Source organism: Cyprinus carpio, chromosome A6 (assembly GCF_018340385.1).
Source record: "Cyprinus carpio isolate SPL01 chromosome A6, ASM1834038v1, whole genome shotgun sequence".
In the NCBI taxonomy this organism is placed as follows: domain Eukaryota; kingdom Metazoa; phylum Chordata; class Actinopteri; order Cypriniformes; family Cyprinidae; genus Cyprinus; species Cyprinus carpio.
Genome location: NC_056577.1, coordinates 17,292,796 through 17,311,333, shown reverse-complemented (window position 1 = coordinate 17,311,333; position 18,538 = coordinate 17,292,796). Strand labels below are relative to the sequence as shown.

The window sequence follows — 18,538 nt, the reverse complement described above, 5'->3', positions numbered from 1 at the left end:
CTTAGATATCTGCTTTACTGTACCTGATAGATCCAGCAAGCAGAGGGTTAAAGGCATACAGCCAGTCATGCATCTCCTTGTCATTACTGGCTTGAAGGAGTATTCCACGGTGCTCTGTGCATACCGCAAATGTGTAAGGGGTCTGCAGTTAAGACAGAATTGAATTAGTTCAGCCTATAAACAGTCGATTTACTCAAAATATTTTGCCTTGGAAGAGCTTGAAATAAAATAAAATAAAAAAAGTTTCACTTTCAGCATGGCTTCCTGGTATTTAAACATTTTCTAAAATAAATAAATAATTGTAGTCGTTTTACCTTCAGCATGGCCTGCTGGTCTTCGCTGTACTCCACTTGTGCCGAGGACAGGTTAAGTATGGCCCTTTCCACTGTGTCTCTCTCTGTGTTGTAGATGTAGACATAAGGCCGGCGTACCACCACATATCTCTTAACCCAGTCATTACTATGGGGCTCCAGGAACTGCAAATAACCTTTCTTTGACACAATTGGGCTGCAATAATAAAATAGGGTACAGGTTAGAGTTAACTTTCAAAGATGCAAATTCCTTAAATCTCAGAAACTGAACTTCATATTCAGGCAAATGTAACATAAAAAGGAAATGCTCATCCTCTGAACAATAAACAATTTGTACAATTTTTATTTTATTTAATTTTTTACCTGACACGGATTTCCTGAATGTCTGGCACAAAAGTGTGGGATCTTGATTTGGACTCATGAGGAGACTTCTTGCCCTCTGTTTCAGTGTCAGGGATGGGGCTGACAGCACGAGATCGAGGTGTTGGGGGTCTGCACATATGAGCAATAAGAATATGGATTGTAACAATTAGTTAGATAGCGTTTCATTTGCAGCCATTTTTTGCAGACATATTTAAAAATATGTAAAGATTTTTCTTTATGTTAACATTTATGTTAAAACACTTGAATTTAGGGCAGGACTATCTTTTAGTCTGATCAATAGCAGACAAAAAAAAATATGATCAGAAAATCTTTTTAAAAACTGTTGTTTTTGCAATTCCATTTGGTTTGTGTTGCAGATGTCACCATTGAAACGTTTTGTTTATTCTTTTAAAACTCAAAACAAAACAGCAGTCACTAAGTACTGACCTGAGTTCAGTGTTGTGGCCATAGTGTCCTTCCACGAGTGAGGGGCATGTGGAGGACGGGGTGAGGGTGCTTTCAGCACACACTGAGGCCGAGTCTTTCAAGAGAGTCACTGACATCTCGCTTAACTACAAAACATCACAACAGAGTAATCAGTCATTAAACACAGAATACAAACACACACCTTCCCAAAAAAAATCTGTAGGTTTCTGCAGCAATAGTAAAAATGCTTACATGTCTTACATTTTCAGAAACCTAAAGGTTTTTAAGGCAGTATATTCTCAGCAGTCTGAGCCCTTAAAATCATCTTGATAGCTGACAGAAAGAAAAAATGTAAAATATTTTTAATAGCATTTTCACCTTGCTCTCACTGGCGCTAACACACACATGGCTGTAGTCCCTGTTAAAGGTGTGGTTAAGCAAACGCAAACACTGTTGGGACAAGCAGAAAAGGGAACGTTAAATTCAGTGACAAGAACCTTTTTCTCATGAATTCCTGAAATGAACACTGTATATGAATTATTCCGAACATTATAGCAATTTATAGTATTAAATAAAACTATAATTACTACTATAAAAGTGGTTTAGTAACATTGATGATACGAGAACAAGGCTGAAAAAATGAATTGTGTGTGTGTGTGTGTGTGTGTGTGTGTAAAATAATAATTTTATATACTGGATGGCCCAGGCTATACAATAAAATAATTTATATATAATATATTAATACATATAACCTACTGTAGGTAAGCCCAAGGTTAGTCACTAATTTACCTTTGCAGCCAGCTCCATCTGCCTCTCGTTGGGTGTGTCAGGGCCGGGACAAGGGTTGTGGCCCAGGCCCAGGTGGGTGGATAGGGAAGAGGACTCGGTTAGATCTTCACTCCCGCAGGACAGCAGCAACTCCTGGCCCAGCAGCAGGGTGGACTCAAGCTTCTCCCTAAGGAGGAGGTAGTGTCTGGTTTTCTCCACCTAACATACGGTAGAAGGAAATGAGTTCTAAGATCCTCAGCAGAGCTGCCATGCCACATTCTAGTCCAACCACATTAAAAAGCAAATAAGGAGATGTTCTCACCTCCTGCAGGAGGCTCAGTTTCTCCAGCTCCCACTGATGGTCCAGGATGAGGCTGTCACTGCGGGGCCTCCAGCCAGCCAGGTTCTCCTCCCCTCGCACATACGCCACCGATGTATCCAGCACCCTTCTGCGTCGTCTTTGCATTCCTGCACATTCAGGTGTCATTTCAACAGTAGAACCCCCTAAAATCTAAATTGCCCAGCATCCCATAAATCCTCAGTGAAACAGACATGAGATGACAGTGTCTTACCTGGGCTCCCTGTATCAGCCAAGTGGCACAGACTGAGCTCATACACACCAGTTACACGGTTTCTAAATGTAAAAACAAAAGACAGGAAACAATATGGTAACTTAAATTACAAGAGCAACACTGCAAAGGACTTGTGCAGTGAGAAGAAGCAGTTATACCCTTCAGATGGCCTCAAGGTGCCACTGCTGAAGAGGTTCCTGATGGAGCGAGATGCTGGGAGCTTGGCGTCTCTTGAGTAGAACACCATGCATAAGTCTTTGGTTATCACTGTGGGCTGTGTGCAGTTCTCCATCTGGGAAGAGTAAACCACTGTGTTTCAATCTAAAGTGGTGCTTCAAATAACCATAGCTTGATAAAGAACAGGGAACACCTAGAGCATAACAGTCAGATTCCAAAAGAGGAATTGATTTTTAATGTGTGTAAAAAAATAAAAAAAAATAAAAAACGGTTATATAAAAAAAAAAAAAAAAAAACATGAAACATCTCATGACCAAATCACCAAATAAGCATATTACAATGATTTCTGAAGGACCATGTGTAGTAATGACTGCTGAAAATTCAGCTTTGCCATCACAGGAATACATTTTATTTTAAAATATATTAAATATATATTATGTAACATTTAAAAAATCTTCTCCAAAACCTTTAATCTTCCCCAAACATTTGAACAATAGTGCATATCTGAATATTTTACAAGGAACTTAAAATATATAGTTTCTATACTCAAAATCAATCATCAATGATTACATCATTTTCAATGCTTCAATAAATGTTACATCAATACAGGTCCTTTTTATCTGATTTTAAAAAACTTATTTGCTTTAAATCAAAAATGTAATTTTATTATTATTATTATTATTATTATTATTATTATGTCTGTGGAAAAGTGAATGGGAAAAATACTTCACAGAACCAGGACCACAACTAAAAGTGGGCAAGCACTGTTGTGCTCTATAGAGCCACAGAGTTTGCTGCTCTTTGCTTCTTTTTCCACATATGTACTTGATTCAACCATTACAAATGCTGTGGGCTGTTTGGTAGATTAAATTAGCTGGAACTAAATCATGTAGGTCTGTAACCCTCCCAAATGAACTTCTCATCCCCCCCTATGAATAAGTGAATGGCCTTGGTTACCTCCAGGTAAGCAGACAGAGTCATGTAGAGTTTCTCTCCGTAAGGAGTGACACGGTTAAGCAGCAAAGAGTTGTGCATGGATGAATCCCAAGCAGCCTCGAAATGGTAGAATGTCCTAGATTAATGGTAGAAAATAGCCTTAAAGTTATAATTTCATTTATAGACCAAGGTGAATATACATATTCTCTTACTGTATAATTTTATAGATGCTGTTGTTAATTGCTATGCTAATACATAATAAACATGGTCAGCTTGTTAGGCAAAACACCTACTGACACAAGCATTACAGTGTCTGTGTTTACTTTGATAAATCAGATCATATTGTATTATAAAGTGACATTCTAAGTGTTTAAAAATGGTGAGGAGTGAAGACAATATTAAATGCATGCAACAAAACACTCTAGCTTCATCACTAGATATGAATACCACTACCAATGATATGTAAAAACAATGACAGTTATCAATAGAAAAAACAGAAATGAAATTAAAATAATGAGGAATGACAGAAGTGATCATTAGAGGAGAGATGCAAGTACAAGGGGACACTTATACCTAGGATTAATCCCCAAGGAAATGCTTTAGGTGGAAAGGAAAGAATCAATGATAGAATCATAGGTAAGACAGTTCAGAGAAGTAAACTACGGCCTCTGGTTGTTATTAAAGCATATAACAATCCGAGAGATGTTATTGCATTTTCTACCAACTCACATCAGCTCTGTTATGGTCTCACAGACCTACAATGAACTAATATTGGCCCTGAAGTTATGCTATACCATGAGAAAGTACTTGAACATAGTATGGGTTGCATCTTACTCATAAATTATATTAATTTTGCTGAACTTCTAGCCTACCCACCCTCGCTCTGATAAATACAGGTCATAACCTGCTGAAATGATCACAGACCTCATCCGGGAAGGGTCTTAAATCTCCAAATGCCAGAAGTACTGTATATGAGAGGGGCCGAGCTTCTCTGAGGTACAGTATATGATAGATTGAGCTTGGGTGCTTAGATGTTGAGTGTTAAAGTGAATGGACCAACATGACCCAGCAGGCAGCTTTGACATGGAGAGAGAAAAAAAGAAGAGGAAGAGGTCCTGGAAATCGGTTTGTTGAAGGATAGAGAGAAAATATTAGACAATGTGGAAGACATTTCAAAGGTGACTGTGGGGTTGTGATCAAGGATAAGGTCTAGAGCAGGAAACATCCCACTTCTTTGCCTACTGAGAACTGAAAAGGGATTTTTCATCCAAAAAAGAAAATTCTGTCATCATTTAAGGCTGGAATACGCTACATGACTTTTTGCCCAGATTTTTTGCTCCTATTTGTAGTCTGGATGAAGTGACAATAGTTGTTGAATGTCAGAGCCAGTCTGCAGATTTTGGGCAGGTGGAGTTAACAGATTTCACACCAAATTGTGTACTCTATAATGGTCTTGTGTATGGCGCCTAGGTATTTTTCTGTAACCATTTACAAAGTCGGCAGGTACTGTATATGATGCCTAGTGTTCAGATTTCAAAAGTCATGTAGTGCATTTCAGCCTTTACTCGCCCTCATATTATTCTAAAACTGTATTACTTTCTTTTTCTATGTATCATATGAGAAGCGTTTTTTGTGTTTTTTTTTTTTTTTTTTTGGTCCATACAAAGGCAGACTCCAATGTTGTTTGGTTCCCAACATTCTTCAATATATCTTCTTTTTGGCGTCACAAAAGAAATTAAGTCCTACAGATTTGGAATAACATGAATGTGAGTAAATGATGACAGAATTTTAATTTCAATATTATACCTAGTTACCATATACATCTCCTAATAAGTGGTAATTTAAGGAGAGAAACGCTTGCCTTGAAGTATTTCTATTTTTCAGTAAATAGACTCTCCCTTGTTGATTTGGAAAATAGTTTTACAATATATAAAATAACTGTCCTGCAACAGGGTTATATACAGTATATCCATTTCTATAATCCATTTCTGATGTTACTGTTCGCTCCCAAACAACCACATAAATCAAGCTCAGCATACCAAGCAAGATGAGGGATTGTGAGGATAATTTCCACCTCCCATTTACACATGATAAAAGAGATTTCCTGTTGTTTTAACTTCCCTTTCAATATTTCTTTCCCTTAAATTTCTTATCAGCCAATCCAAACTATAACTCATGCTCTTGGCAAAATATACAGTGAGACATTTCTTTCTCAGTTTATTTGTTCTGCTTGCATCAAGGACCTAAATAACATTGAAAAACTGCTCATTGCACAGGGGTATGAAAGCAAGCGTGCTACCAATGAGGTAATGCTTGCACCCAGGCTGCTGGAAATTAAAATAGGTTTCTGTGACAGCATGGATGGGAGGGACAATGCAGAGCTGTACTTAACTCCCCTCCAAACTCTTGTTGAGGTGCAAATAATGCTTACAGTACAGTTACCAAGGTGACAAGCGTGTACTAAGAATAATATCAAATGCTTTAAAGAGTCTTTGTACGTTCCCAAATCTTTTATTGCTTTAAATTGGATAGGTTCTGTATGTCCACAAATTGTCAAATTACAAAAAAAAGATTTATACTGTTGTAAAAATGCAAACCTGCAAATTGGTCAACTGTAACTTTCCTCACAATATTCTGTAAATAAATAAATAAATACCTGTGCATGAGTATTGAGTATATAAATATATCGTATATACAACGTTTTATAAAACAGCCCATTTATGATGAACTCTAATTCATCATGTGGTATTATTATTATGCCACCTTTATTATTATGGTGGTTATCAGTACATTTTAAAGTAAAAAAGAGGTTTTGTACTTCAAATTGATTGGTATTGTGAATTTCAGGCAACCACAGCTGCCAGTTTTTACAGTAAAAGTAGCAGTATATGTTTTGTGTATATCTCAAACATATAAAAAAACTGTAGTTTTGCAATAATAGTTAGACGAGGGTGTTGAACTTAATTTTTTGATAAATACAATTCTCGGTGTGATCTGTAATTGCCCCTAGTAAACTAAACAGTCCTGGCAGCACAACAAGAGAACACGGATTTGGATAATAACAATGCTCTCATACCCCTCTGAGGCGACACCACCCTTATATGTACAACAAGCAGCTAATTCCTGGGATTACAGTTATCCTGGTTTGATAATTACAGTGTGCAGAACAAGCAGCTCTTAGAAATGTTTGCTCAAAGTCATTCAGGCAACACAGTGTTTGAAATCTTCTAAGAGACACTGCCCCCTAGTGGTAAAAGAACAGCTACTCATGAGCAGAGAATGCCAAGGGGCCTAACTGTCAATTAATGCGATTAAACACATTTTTTCGTATGAGATCGTAAATCTCAGTAGACTAATGTAACACAAATTTTGTTCAGAGATTCATGATTAATACCGAAGTTAACGGAGCAAGCCCTCCCGCCCATAAACAACACAGACCTCATAATGTGTGGTCTGGCCCACAGTTATCGCCACACACAGGCAAAGTTGTGTTTTATGGTGTTGCTTTGACATTTTGTGATGGAACTTGATCTGCTTGCAGAACAGTTTTAAATGAAACCATAAATTTTTAAGTAGAGATGTCATCTAATTTTGTTGAGCAAGAGCAATACATTTATGTGGGACTGATGGAGCGTGTGTGGTATAGTGACTCATTATATTATTATTATTTTCAATTCCTTTTTGTTTAAACTGGAGGAATGATCAAGAAGTGAGTGGCATAGAATACAAATTTATTTATAAAGTGAAAAAAACTATTATGCTTTTATTATGTTTCATTTGTGTCCAGTTTTGAAAATGTTTTAAGAACATTGGTTTTTGGTTACACAAATGTTAAGGAGGCATTCCATTGCATCATTTCGCAAACATTCTGGTAATTTTTAAATAGATCCTTTGAATGATCTCTGAACATTTTGAAACAAGTAGTAATATTTAAAAATTATACAGATGTCTAAAACATTTTACGAAAAAGTTCCATGAACAATGTAAAAACATTTTTTTGTGTGTTAACATTTCAACAACATTATTTAACATTCTGTTAACATTAATGGAAGAACATTTGTTCATAACTTTGAGAACACCTTGCCAGAAAATTAGCTAAAGTTCTGAAAACATTCCCTGTTAGCTGGGAAGGTGACTATGATCTCTACCACACCTCCTGCAAATCGCAGCCCATACAAAAGCCAAGCCATGCAATACAGTCACCTAGAGGTGCCAAAAAATGTCAAAAACATACAATACGGAACAGAAGCTTCACACACAAAAGCATTTCCATGGGAGCCAGAGTGAAATTCTCTCACATTTTCAGAAATAGTAGGAGAGAAGGAGAAAATAAATAGGCAAACCAACAAGAATGCAGAAAAAGCAGTATTTAAGAGCCAAAAAATGAGGATGGAGGTTGATTGGACAGATGGCCATAGAAATAAAAGAAGGAAAAATACAAAATCTGTGTGTGTGTGTGTGTGTGTGTGTGAGAGAGAGAGAGAGAGAGAGAGAGAGAGAGAGAGAGAGAGAGAGAGAGAGAGAGAGAGAGAGAGAGAGAGAGAGAGGAGAGAGAGAGAGAGAGAGAGTATCTTATGAGAGGAAAGGGATTTGAAGGTAATATACCTAGGAATGTCCGAATCAAGAAACTGTCTGGAAAAACACAAAACAACATTCTGTTAGTGGACAAAAAATATCAGATTCAGAAACTTGTGTGGAGGCCCAGAAGCTTGTTTCCAATTATTTGACTTTGTTGTTTGAATATAATGTGGCTGTCAAGGCCTTTGCACAACTCTTCTGTCACATATTTGTCCTTGTTCCTTTGCATTGGTGCATGAATCCAGCTCCGTTTATAGGCAGTGTGGACTATCTAGTGAAGACTAGTGGTTAAATCGCAGGAGAGGAGGTCACTGCTGCTTGAAATGGAAGGTTTGAATGATTCTTTTACAGGGTTTTGCATCAGTGGGGTTCAGGCGGACACATCTAATAATATATCTAATAATATATTCTGATTTCATTTGAAGCAAAGTCTGGATGCTGATATATGATGCCCATCTAAGGTGAATTCCTAGTAATGCATTGCAAATGACACAAATGCTTTTTTTGGCTGCTACAGCATAAGGTGACATGAGAAACGTGGCCTTTTGTTTACAATAACTAACATGATTAGAGAATGTTAATGATGGATTTGATTAGTAAAGTGTGCACAAATTAGCTTCTAGTGATTTTAAATGGTAAACATTCTTCGGAAATAAATCTTCACATGCAGATAAGCGCTACGTGGTGGTGACTAGCAGCGATGCCAAGAAGTCGATCCACTGTGTGCTTCAGTGAGCAGGTAGTTGAGACTGAGCAATGGAGTGTGGACAGAACGAATGGAATGAACAGATGAGAATGGACACAAATGCAGACCAGCATCAGACAGGAAGACTTGCACAACCAGCAAGGAGGTGAACTAGAGAAGCATTTTTTCATTTCCCTGCCTTTCTGAAAATAGTGCATTTTCAGATTGTTGGTTCAATAAATTGTGACCTCCTTCATCAAGGCTAATAAAACCACATTCTGTCTTACGTGCAGTGGGAGAGGAATGATAATTATGAGTTTTATAAAACAGAAAAAGAGCAGCTGCATGGATTAGTCTATCAGTCAAGCGATGCGTTAAAAGCATCCTGACCCGCTGCGGTTATGTCATGCAGCAATGTCTCAGCAATGATTAAACGCAATCCTACAGTTGGGAAAGAGGTGTGTTGAGAATTGCATTAAGATATTTTAAGCATTCATCAAGGCTAATTTTATCTGTGTACCATACACTCTCAGAAATAAAAGCTGTCACTAGGGCATATCCTTTTCAAAAGGTACACCTTTGTACCTAAAGGGTCTGTATTTGTACCTTAAAGGTAGTACCTAAAAGGTACTTCCCCAGTGACAGCTTTTAAATTAAATTACTTTTGAAAGAGTCAGATTTTTGGAAACAATTCATTTTTGCATGAACAAGTTGTTTGGAGCTACTAACATAGATAGCCAAATGCTAACCATTTAATTTTTCAGTAACTTACAATCTTACAATCAACTTTTTAGATAAAAAAAAAAAAATGATATACTTGCATGTGACACTGAAGACTGAAGTAATGGCCACTGAAAATTCAGCTTTGCCATATATTAGAAAATAGATATTTTAATAAATAAATTATAATAATATTTCACATCGTTACTGTTTCGTTCAAATAATTGCAGCCTTGTTTAGCATAAGAGACTTCTTTAAAAAAGAAAAAAACATTCAAAAAAATTGTATAGAACCCAGACTTTAGAATGATAGTATACTTTTAAGATCCCCTAACCTTTTGTTTTGACTTCTTTTGGAGTTCTTTTAGGTTCCCCCTTAACTGCAGGATCAGACTCTCCTAAACTCGTAATGTGCACCTAAAAGCCTCAATATGGCAATACTAGTAAGTGCCAGTTGTCAGCCACCACAACCATGCAGCGAGTTATGGTATGTTTTGTGTAAAGGAACATAAAGTGTGAATATACTTCTTGTCTTTATCTAAGGCTGGCGCTGTGGCTGTGCTGTTTGATTTAGAATCACTCCCTTGAGACAGGCCTTTAAGAGCTGTTTTGAAGGTTTGGTTCACTGACTCATTTCTCTTTGGCAAAAACTCATCGCTTTAAAGTTGTGCATAGAACTGTTTGTCACAGGCTTGGCTCCAGCTCTCAGATCATGAGCCAAGGATGAGGAGAGAGTCATATTAAGTACAGCAATCACTAAAATGGAGACCTGGTGTTAAAAAGAGTGTAGTGGGAACAGCCAACGTCAAGAAAATCTGCTACTGAGTGCTATAGGAGAAAAAAAGGCTTCATGACAGAAGAATAAAACTCCCTTTGGAAGTGATCTTGAATATAAAATGACAAGCATAACTTTCAAGATGTCTTATGGTTAGTGTTAAATAAAGCGTGGAAAACATGAGAATGTCAATTTGATTTGTAAACTTCTAAACTGGTCTTATTATATTTATTAGGGTTGGGAATGTACCTGTCATCATGTGCGGGACGGATGTATCCTGCAGACAGTATGTTGAGAGAGAGAATATTGGGGTCGATGATTGTCTCATCTGCTTCAGGCGTGTTCCGGATGCGCCCTGTCAAACACAAAACACATCCCATTTGTTGAATATCATCAAACTTCACTTTGGTTTACGCATAAGCATTTACATTTGAGCCCAAACTCACCTACAACCAGCTCTCGCACTTCCTTCCACTTAATATCTCTTCCTGACTCATGCACTATGGTGACTGTAACTCTCCTTTGGATGCCCTGTTATGTAAATGTTGTGTTATTTTAAGTTATTGTGTTATTATTAATTTTGAAATCTAATGTTAAAATACACAGTATGAGAGAAAATAACACAATGGAAAGGGAAATAAAGAACATTTCCCAGTACCTGATGTAACATGAAAGTGCCATGGCAGGGCATGCCTACCCGGTGGTCCACTACGGCTGGGATATAGCTGGAAGGGAGAGATATGTCAAATACAATAACCAGCACTGTCACACTTTCCTGGATATAAATAAATGTACACAACATGTACAAGGATTTACAAAACCAGTATATTTAATATTATAATAATTCAATAATATGTATATATTTGAATATATACAATTATTTCTTAAACTACATATTACATAAGATTTATTTATTATTAATTAAAAAATAACTGATCTTTCTTAGACATAATTGTTTTCATAAAACGTACCATATGACGAATTTATTCAATCACTTTCACAGGCCCCATAAAGACAGTAATCGATTTAACAATCTATTCTATTTAAAGTGAAAAGGTCAATGGTTATACAAGACACTTACTCTCCATTGGCCTCTAGTTCACAGATTTCAAAGAAGACCATCAGGTCGTATTTACAGTGGCACGGTCCTGCCGTGGGTCGTGTGAGAGCTGTCAGTTTGGTAGCAGGTACTATGCAGAAAGCAGAGAAAGACAGAGACAAAGAGCGTCAAATCAATATCGAGTTAATCGTAGACCAATAGATATAAAAACTCGATGGCAGATGAAAGGTATACTAGAGTTTCATAGGAGAGAGGAAGATATGCACCACAGTATATAAGAGGAATAAACCAGTTAGAGAGGAGCAGGAGTGGGAGATCAGGAACCAGATGTAAAGGCACATTGCTGTTAAGATGAATAAAGTCATGTGAATTACAGTGATCCCTGAACATCTGCACATGCCAAGCAGAATTAGTACAGGAATAATTCAACAAATGTTTGACTTTCTTTCTTCCCTGGAACATAAAAATTGAATTTCTGAAGAATATTCTGGCCACTTTCTTTCATGTAAGTTAACAAGGACTAGGGCAGTCAAACACCAAAATGACCCCCCCCCCCCCCAAAAAAAAAAAAAAAAAAAAGGAAAGCACCATAAAGGTATCATGAAAGTTATTCATTCATAACTCATATTACAAGTCTTGTTAATTCATATGATAGCTACATAATGAGATGAAACTGAGAACCAGATTAGTGATTCATTAAGAAATCATTCAGATTTTGTTAACTAGACACAGTATACAAAACTAATTGAAAGAAATCAGACTTCTATACTTCTTTCATGAGCTTACATGAACAAGATGACAAGATAGAAGACAGAAGGCTGATCAAAACTTTACTTTGAAGTTCCACAGAAAAACAAAAGCTGTGCAGTTTTGATTAAGATAAAGTGAGTAAATTATGACAGAATTTTCATTTGAGTATGAACTTTTCCTTTAACTCAAACTTAACTAATACATATCATTATGAATACTTATCATACTTTTTTTTCTCTTTCTGTAAGACAAACCAGTGAATATGATACTGTATGTCCAGAGACAAGAAATCTAATAAAAACTAACAACCAATAACTGAATATTTAATAATAATGACCCAAAACTACTATCCTGCACAGATTAAGGGACCACTGCATCATCAAGCACAGTTTCAAGTGGAAGAACCAGTTTTACTCATGCACTGATACATTCTAATTCCAGCACTATTCATCAGTTTATTTCTGGTGAATGATGTCAGAGAAAAAGGCTAGAATTGTCCATCTGCTTGATGAGGTTTGTATGGAGAGGCTGAGGGAGAGAAAAAGACATACACCCACACACAGTATTAACAGGCCGAAACGCAGTCCCTGGAACAAAGCGTCCTTCAGTCTGTCAATGCAGAGAGTTTGTGTGACTCCCAGTGAAATGGGGAAAGTGAGTGGACATTTTATCTAAATATCACCTATTTTTATGTTTAAAAAATTTCAAGAAAATGTCCTAGTATAATTTGGAATAGTTTAATAAAAGTTTGGAATAATTATGTTTTTACAGACTGTCTTTTATGTTTACCAAGGCTGCATTTATTTGATAATATTGTTACAATTTAAAGTAACTGTTTTCTATTTTAATACATTTTAAAATGCAACATTTTAAAATGCATCACATTTACTTTTGTGATGGTAAAGCTGAATTTTCAGCAGCTTCAGAAATCATTCTAATATGCTGATTTGGTGCTCAAGAAATGTTTATTTTCAATGTTAAAAATAGCTGTACTGCTTAATATTTTTTATGGAAACAGAGATACGTTACCATTCAAAAGTTAGAAGAGTAAGTATGAAAAAAAGGAGGAAAAATTTACTTTTATTAATCAAGGATGCGTGAAATTGATCAAAAGTGACAGAGATTTATTTCTATTTCAAATTAATGCTGTTCTTTTGAACGTTTCTATTCATCAAAGATTCTGAAAAAAAGTACCACTGTTTCCATACAAATATTAAGCAGCACAAACATTTTCCACATGACAGCCATCAAATTGTATGTTTTGTTATGTTATGTTGTGTTGTATTGTGTTATGTTATTACAAGTGCATTAGACAGACCAGAGCTTCAGTTTCAGGGACATTCTTTGGCCTTAGGCACTCAGAACCATTACAGACCCGGCTTCTGTGCTTTTATTACTGAACAGATAGACAAGGGCGGGGCTGGCAATCTGGCTTGCTCCTCCCCCTCAAGGAGGTAGGAAACAGCCATGCCTGCTGCATTGAGGGCGTGGCTTGACAGCGAGTCCACCAGAGCCCCACTGAAGACCTCTGGCAGCAGGTAGCGAATCAGCTCCAGGTTCTTCTCCCGATCAGGAGGGGTGTCGTTATCTGCGGCTACACCCACCACCAACAACATAAAGACTGTGACATGGGCACATTAACCCTAAACAGCAACATAAAGGCAATACAAGGACGAAGCAAAGAATATGTACTAAACAGCTTCAGCCTCAACATGATTTGGCAGGACACATTAAAAACCAACTGCAACAGCTTTGGTCTAAAGACTCTGGTCTTTATTTTATGTGATTGGCTGTGCAAGCAGTTCTGAATGGAAACAAGAGAACTAATGCACTGATAGATAATTACAAAGGGCAAGACTCCCTTCATTTTATCTGTAAAAAAAAAAAAAAAAAAAAAAAAAAAAAAAATCTCAGCATCTTCACTTACCAGTTTGACTTCATTTCAATTTGACTTCATTTCATACAAAAAATATTGCTGAGACTTAACAGAGGTTTAGATGCTAATGTTTTGGTGAAAAGAAAAAGTTTACAAATGTATGATGTCACCATTATGGAGGTCAGTGTTTGCTTTAGTTGGGCTCTTGACCCTTGATTTTTTTACGCATTAGTTTTTCTCTGGCTGCTTTATTTTTGTCTTTCTAAAGCAAATTCCTTAAAGCAACAAATGCAAGTGAAAATCTGATCAGATGATATTGGTTAGTTATTGTTGATGATATAGTCATCATATGGTGGTCTTATTCACCAGTGTCATTAAGAGACTAACCTACATTAGCTACAGTGTATGGAAGTACAAATGAAATGAACAAGTGAACAATTAATGAAGTATAATATATTAACAACAAATCAAGCACTAAGTTAAGTGAACTTAAACATACAAGTTTTAGGACACCTATTACTCAATTCAACTGAGTGAATGAGTTTATCAGTTGAGTTGAGTCAACTAATTAGGGTATTCAAGTGAACAAGGTGAACGGGTGGGGTGGGGCTTCTATGTTAATGTTCATAAACCCTCACCTGGTTTGGAAAGAGGCATGACTCTCGGGAACTGTCGTCTGCATGGGCGCAATGGGCTAAAAAAAAAAAAAAAAAAAACAAGTTCTGGCTGTCATTTCAGTATATTTGATGGATGAATCCAGACATTTGTAATCACAGTTGGAAATAATAAATATTGCCAGGATCTACCTAATGAGATCCTTGCAGAGCGGAGGGAAAGGCTGCTTCTGGTAATGTCCAAACACTTCAAACACGATTGGCTGAGTCTTTATGTACTCTATAAAGGACTTAGTCACTTCCACGGCAATCTGGAAAATCAGAGAAGCAAGAGTTTAACCCTCAGTCTAATAAAAAGTGTGACATGGAGCTGTGTGTTACAGTTTAAAGCTCACATTCTGCACATGATAGAAGCCAAGTGGTGGACCACGTCCAGTGTTCTTCAATGGCTCTGTGGAAAATGCTTCATCATGCCTGTGAATAAAACTACAAACAAGGAGTTTAATAAAAGTAAATTAGACATAGAACAATGACAAATGTCTGCTAGTGGAAACAGACTTCAGAACAGAACAGAGGCACTTACTTGAACTGGCAGAATATGTCTGCGTATTCTGAGGATATGCTTGACGCCTGCAGCACAGTAACTCTGAACGTAAAGACTTCTCCAATCCTCAAGTGATCCAGAGCACCATCCAATACGCCATCAAGACCGGTCTTGACAGGATTGTCCAGCTCCTCTGGGTTAGCTATGAAAAAACACATGAAGGAAAAGATGAATTCCTTCATGTGGAAATATGAAAACTCCATGGGACAGCTGAAACTGGCATATAGATTCAGACTTCAGAAACACAAAGTTGTAGGTCATGTTTCCACTTACTGTACACACACTACTGTTAATACTTTTATTCATACTTTTACTTTTTTTTTTTATTTGATCAAACAAGGCAGTAAAGACAATAATGTTACAAAAGATTTTTATTGCAAATAAATGCTGTTCTTTCAGTTCATAAAAGAATCCTGAAAACATTTATCATGGTTTCCATAAACATATTAAGCTGTACAACTGTTTTTAACTGTGATAATATGTATATAATACTGTATGTTTCTTGAGCATATTAAATGTATTCAAATAGAAAAAGTTATTTTAAATTATTGTTTTACTGCATTTTTATAAAATAAACATGGCCTTGGTAAGCATAAAAGACCAAAGCATCACCTAATGATGTAATCACAATTTTCATTTAATATTTTCCTAATGTTCTATGTTTCTTACCTGCAAAGGTATTATTGTTGACCTCATCTGCTGACAGTGCCATCTCTGCATTTTGGCCCTCACCCTCCACAATTCGCAGTTCTTCCTGAGATACAGCAGCACGTGAAAGACCAGAATGACAGGACTCTGACTGGAACTGATCAACAGGAAAGAGAAATGCATTAAGTAAGATGCCATCATATGAATATCCTCATTGACAAGTGTCCAGTGTACATTGTACTTTTAAGCAATTAATTTACATGGTTTTTTCATGACTGGAATATAATAAGCAAATCTAGAAAAGCCTTATATTGGCTATGCATACTTCCATGACTTTATCATGACCTTTTAAGATTTAATGAATTTCCATGACTTTTCCAGGATTGGAGATAGCACTTTTAAATTCTCTGATGTGTCCAGCTTTTATAGGACCATAAGAACTCTGTTGTGTTCTGAATGCTGGTTCTCAGCATCTCCAAAAGGCTACAATCATACTGGTCAACCCAGCTTGAAAATAAATACCATTTAAGCTAGTAAAAATCAGTCTGGACTGGCACTGTAATTTAAGATGGTCTCTTCAGCTTGGTCTACCCTTTCTGTAAAATTGCGTCATTATAAGTGTTTAAATGTAAATACCTTCTCAAACTGCTGGTCTTCAAAAGAAATCTTGGCAGTGCCTGACTGTCGGACACCAGAGCCATAGTCTGGTGCCTCTTCATCAGCTGGAGGAAAAACCAGAGCACCTTAACATCACTTCCTCAAGAAGTCACACACAGTTTGCCCTTCATACTGTATATAAAATCCCTCTAGCCTAAAATACATCCTCTAACCACCAAAAATAAATAAATAAATAAATAAATTCTGTTCCCTTAAACTAAGTATGGTAGTATATCACTACATATCGGTCATCTACTACTGTCATCATTTAACTTAAAATTAATCTTTAAAAATGCTATTAATTGAAATTTAATTGATTCAATGCTTTGATACTACACACTGTTATAATAGATGGAAATATGTATCACTCACCAGTAGGTTCTGCAAGACACTTGCAGTCCCTAATCTTACCTGATATTGCCTGTACAGCTACTCTGAGGAAACCTTTGACCTCTCCCTTCTCATTGACAATGGCAACCCGATGGACCAAGGGCACAGGATAGAGCAGATTACTCAAATACACAAATCCCCTAAAGGAGAGAGGGAAGAACACAATGTGTGTCCAAGGGATCGACTGTACAGCAAACAGGACAGACACAACATTGAGCAACCATACAGACACAAGCAGGCACTGCTGCGGCCCTGGACATGATTATTCCTCACAGATCAGGGTACATGATATAAAACAGGTAGGTGCGAGTTTTTTTAACCATTTATATTTTAGATTTTGGGTGAGTTTAAGAAGGATGGGATTGAAGTGAAGACAAACCCTAAAAAAATACAAAGAAAATAAATCTGAGACCACATTTTAAAAATTGGGGATTACTTTTCACTGAAAACTATATAATAAACAAAGGTTAAGGATTTTGAAAATTTATATACACTTTGGCTCAAAAGGTTTTTGTGTTTGTTTGTTAGTTTGTTTTGATTTAAAGAAATTAATATTTGTATCCTGCAAGGATGCATTAAATTCATCATATGTGAAATGTATGATATTGCACAAGATTTATATATATATATATATATATATATATATATATATATATATATATATATATATATATATATATATATATATATATATATATATATAAATGATTATGGTTTCCACAAAAATATTAAGAAGGACAACTGTTTTTCAACACTGATAATAATAATAATAATAATAATAATAATAATAATAATAATAATAATAATATTTTAATAATAATAATAATAATAATAATAATAATAATAGGATCACGATACACAGAAGTCTGGAGTAATGGCAGCTTTGCCATCACAGGAGTAAATTACAATTTAAAATATATTCAAACAGAAAATATTTATTTCAAATTCTAATAATATTTTACAATATAACTGTTTTACTATATTTTAGATTAAATAAATGCAGTCTTGGTGAACATAAGTTCTTTCAAAAACAATAAAATATCTTACCCACCCCAAACATTTTAATGGTAATGTAAATAAAGAAATGATTAAGATGTCATACTATTTCTATGTCAAGTACCCTGAATAAAAAAATACAATTTGAACAAAAGGACCCATTTTCTTGCTTCCACACAAGACGTATTGGAACAAAACATGCTGAAAATAATGTTAATTTCTCAATACAGCCTTTCACGCAAATTAATGTACTGATAACATTATTTGTAAATGTGTAAAGCATTTTGACTAGTGGTCTCACATTTTTGGACTTCACTGTATGTGTCAAATGTACAGACTTTTGTCTGAGTGAATATATTACATGGAGTGACTCATGTTTTTTGTGTGAATGGTTGTGGGGAATTTGGATAATCCTGATATCCCTGATCAGAACCACAAATAGGACTGTTTATATGTTTATTTAAAAAACCAAAGATAGACATTTAATAATAATAATATTGATAATTAACAGTTTTTTAAAATTTTAACCCTAACTTTGTTTGTTCTTAATCTGCCGTCAAGGACTACATTGCCCATCCTCCATGTGTAGACAATGAATGATACTAATGATAGTGCTGAACAAAAAAGGATTTT

General features: G+C 35.9%; 1 protein-coding gene across 1 annotated transcript in view; it reads right to left on the bottom strand.

Annotated features, from left to right (window-relative positions):
- The window catches only part of LOC109091789 (kinesin-like protein KIF1A), a 41,786-nt gene that overhangs the window by 3,333 nt on the left and 19,915 nt on the right, over positions 1–18,538 (bottom strand). The window contains exons 22-44 of the mRNA XM_042758219.1: positions 16,931–17,049; positions 16,499–16,605; positions 15,884–16,019; positions 15,194–15,356; positions 15,006–15,096; positions 14,803–14,921; positions 14,635–14,690; positions 11,392–11,500; positions 10,969–11,035; positions 10,757–10,841; positions 10,560–10,665; positions 8,159–8,185; positions 4,127–4,150; positions 3,575–3,689; positions 2,599–2,732; positions 2,441–2,502; positions 2,191–2,336; positions 1,890–2,087; positions 1,479–1,550; positions 1,122–1,246; positions 675–803; positions 315–507; positions 24–142 (exon numbers count right to left, since the gene is read on the bottom strand). Coding sequence (XP_042614153.1) covers positions 24–142; positions 315–507; positions 675–803; positions 1,122–1,246; positions 1,479–1,550; positions 1,890–2,087; positions 2,191–2,336; positions 2,441–2,502; positions 2,599–2,732; positions 3,575–3,689; positions 4,127–4,150; positions 8,159–8,185; positions 10,560–10,665; positions 10,757–10,841; positions 10,969–11,035; positions 11,392–11,500; positions 14,635–14,690; positions 14,803–14,921; positions 15,006–15,096; positions 15,194–15,356; positions 15,884–16,019; positions 16,499–16,605; positions 16,931–17,049 — 2,502 coding nt within the window. The remainder of the gene's footprint in view (positions 1–23; positions 143–314; positions 508–674; positions 804–1,121; positions 1,247–1,478; positions 1,551–1,889; positions 2,088–2,190; positions 2,337–2,440; positions 2,503–2,598; positions 2,733–3,574; positions 3,690–4,126; positions 4,151–8,158; positions 8,186–10,559; positions 10,666–10,756; positions 10,842–10,968; positions 11,036–11,391; positions 11,501–14,634; positions 14,691–14,802; positions 14,922–15,005; positions 15,097–15,193; positions 15,357–15,883; positions 16,020–16,498; positions 16,606–16,930; positions 17,050–18,538) is intronic.